This window comes from Musa acuminata, chromosome BXJ3-2, assembly GCF_036884655.1.
Source record: "Musa acuminata AAA Group cultivar baxijiao chromosome BXJ3-2, Cavendish_Baxijiao_AAA, whole genome shotgun sequence".
NCBI lineage: Eukaryota > Viridiplantae > Streptophyta > Magnoliopsida > Zingiberales > Musaceae > Musa > Musa acuminata.
This window is the reverse complement of record NC_088350.1, coordinates 20,810,067-20,812,637: the sequence shown is the minus strand read 5'-3', so window position 1 is coordinate 20,812,637 and position 2,571 is coordinate 20,810,067. Positions and strand designations below refer to the sequence as shown.

Below are 2,571 nucleotides of genomic sequence, written 5' to 3'. Positions count from 1 at the left end.
CTTCAGTTTCGCCTCGACAGGCCCCTATTGTTCGACCAACAAGGTCAGTCCTGCTCGAATCATAGGGCACCATACCTCTAAAACACCCCCCTGACGAGTCAATCCAGCCTTGCCGTGCAGGTCTCACCTCGCCGGTTTTGATGCTTCGGTTTTGCCATGACAGACCCCTACTAATCGACCAGCAGGGTCAGTCCTGTCCGAATCACAGGGCACCGCCCCTCTAAAACGCCCCCCGATGAGTCAATCCAGCCTCGTTGTGCAGGTCTCGCCTCGCCAGTTTCAACGCTTCAGTTTCGCCTCGACAGGCTCCTACCGTTCGACCAGCAAGGTCAGTCATACTAGGATCACGGGGCACAACCCCCCTAAATTACCCACGACATCCATAGAATCCTCATTGAGGTAGATGCCAAAGCTCAATATAGTAATTAATTATGGAATACTTCACCGGAAGCTGGAAAAAAGCTATTATTAGAGCCTTACCTATCGAGTTAATCTTTAGTCTTATTTATGCTACATTTTGATCAATATAATTCATCGAGTTATATGAGGCTTCATAATATCCATCTCTTTCCCTAATCAAACGCTAATTGCGATTTGGATATGCAACCTCACAGTTCCCATTTCTATAGGACGACACACACTTCTCCCATATTGGCTTGGAAGCTTCTGCCCGAACCCATGCACATCAAGCTACCCGAAGAGGATACCTTTTCGACGTATGCATGCATGCATGGGATAAGAAGATGACAATAACAGTTACGTAAAAGTGAGCCTCTCCCATGACCATGCCCTAATCTCCTAACCGCCCAGTCGTCATGCTTCACTCCCAACATCTCTATAGATACCTCCTCCGATCCCTAACCCCACCTCCATCCTGTGTTTGGTTTCTCCTCGTTCACCACCATGAGAAGAGCATTCTTGTTTGCTGCCGTTCTCGTTGCGTTGGCCTTCGCAATGGCCACGAGCATTCCCATCACTGGGGATGACATCGCGTCGGAGGAGAAGCTCTGGGACTTGTACGAGAGGTGGCAGAGCCACCATGGCGTGTCACGCAGCGTCGACGAGAAGCGCATCCGCTTTGATGTTTTTAAAGAGAACGCTAACTACGTGTTCGCGTCCAACAAGATAGCCAAGCCTTACAAGCTTAGCCTCAACAAGTTCGGCGACATGGCGAGGGAGGAGTTCAAGAGGACGTACGCAGGGACGAGGATTCGTCGCCGCAGCACTCTCAGAGGAAGCGCGAGCCTCAAAGGGCACTTCTTATACAAGAACGTCACCAATGTAACTCCTACCGTCGATTGGAGGCAGAAGGGTGCCGTCACTGCTATCAAAGACCAAGGCAAATGCGGTGAGCTCGAAATATTTTATTTTTTGTTGATGTGCTCGATCACAATAAATAAAAATTTAGTATGAATTATTGCAGGAAGTTGCTGGGCCTTCTCGACAGTAGTTTCGGTGGAGGGAATAAACCAGATCAGAACCAACGAGCTTATCTCCTTGTCAGAGCAACAACTGGTGGATTGCGACACCAACACCAACAAAGGGTGCGATGGAGGTATGATGGATGATGCATTCGACTTCATCGAAAGAAATGGAGGGATCACAACAGAGGAAAACTATCCTTATGTAGCTCGACAAGAAAAATGCAAAGTAAAAGGAGTTACATGTTAATTTGCTTAGTTGTAGTCATTATCTTCTTCGTAAACTCTATACATATCATTGTTATTTATAGGAGAGATCTCCTGCGGTTGTGATCGATGGATATGAGGACGTTCCCGTCAACGACGAGGATGCGTTGTCGAGAGCAGTGGCGAACCAACCTGTATCAGTAGCAATCGAAGCAAGCGGCCAGGACTTCCAGTTCTACTCCGAGGTATGCACAACTCTCATCCATGCTTCTCTTTTGATGTAAACAGGTTTCAAAGACTACACTTTTCTGCTGCTTTGGTTTAGGGGGTCTTCACAGGGAGCTGTGGAACGGAGTTGGATCATGGAGTGGCCATCGTAGGCTATGGGACATCTGAGGATGGGATGAAGTACTGGATAGTGAAGAACTCATGGGGACCAGAGTGGGGCGAAGAGGGCTACGTGAGGATGCAGCGTGGGATCTCGGCCAGCGAGGGGCTGTGTGGTATCGCCATGGAAGCTTCTTATCCTCTTAAGACATCTCCAAATCCAGTGCAGAAGAAGCTGCATCTTTGATGAAGGCTGAAAGCTGATTGTTGCTGCCAAAAGAAGATTATGTAGCTGCTTTGATCATTCACCGTTATGCAGAACTTTCGAAGGCTTTACACTGTATTCTTTAATGCTACAACCACTTATCATGTTGCAGGATACCACATTACTATATGAAATAAGATAAGAATATGAAATTAATGATGATTTGAATGTTCAATACTTGCTCGAGCTTTCTGAGCCACTTCTAGCAGATTCTTTTGGTCCAAGACGAACAGATACTTGTAGAGTAGATAACTGAGAGAGGCAGCTGAAATAAAAGGTGTAATCACAAGTAGAAGAATAATTGTAGAAACAAAATCTACACTTTGAAACACTTTGTGTTCGGGTTGGGGG

General features: G+C 46.8%; 1 protein-coding gene across 1 annotated transcript; it reads left to right on the top strand.

Annotated features, from left to right (window-relative positions):
• Positions 1–903: 903 nt before the first annotated feature.
• Positions 904–2,202, top strand: LOC135631512 (vignain-like). The gene is made up of 4 exons (XM_065139249.1): positions 904–1,348; positions 1,424–1,659; positions 1,733–1,873; positions 1,954–2,202. Exons 1-4 carry the CDS (start codon positions 904–906, stop codon positions 2,200–2,202), a joined length of 1,071 nt encoding a protein of 356 aa, XP_064995321.1.
• Positions 2,203–2,571: the final 369 nt, after the last annotated feature.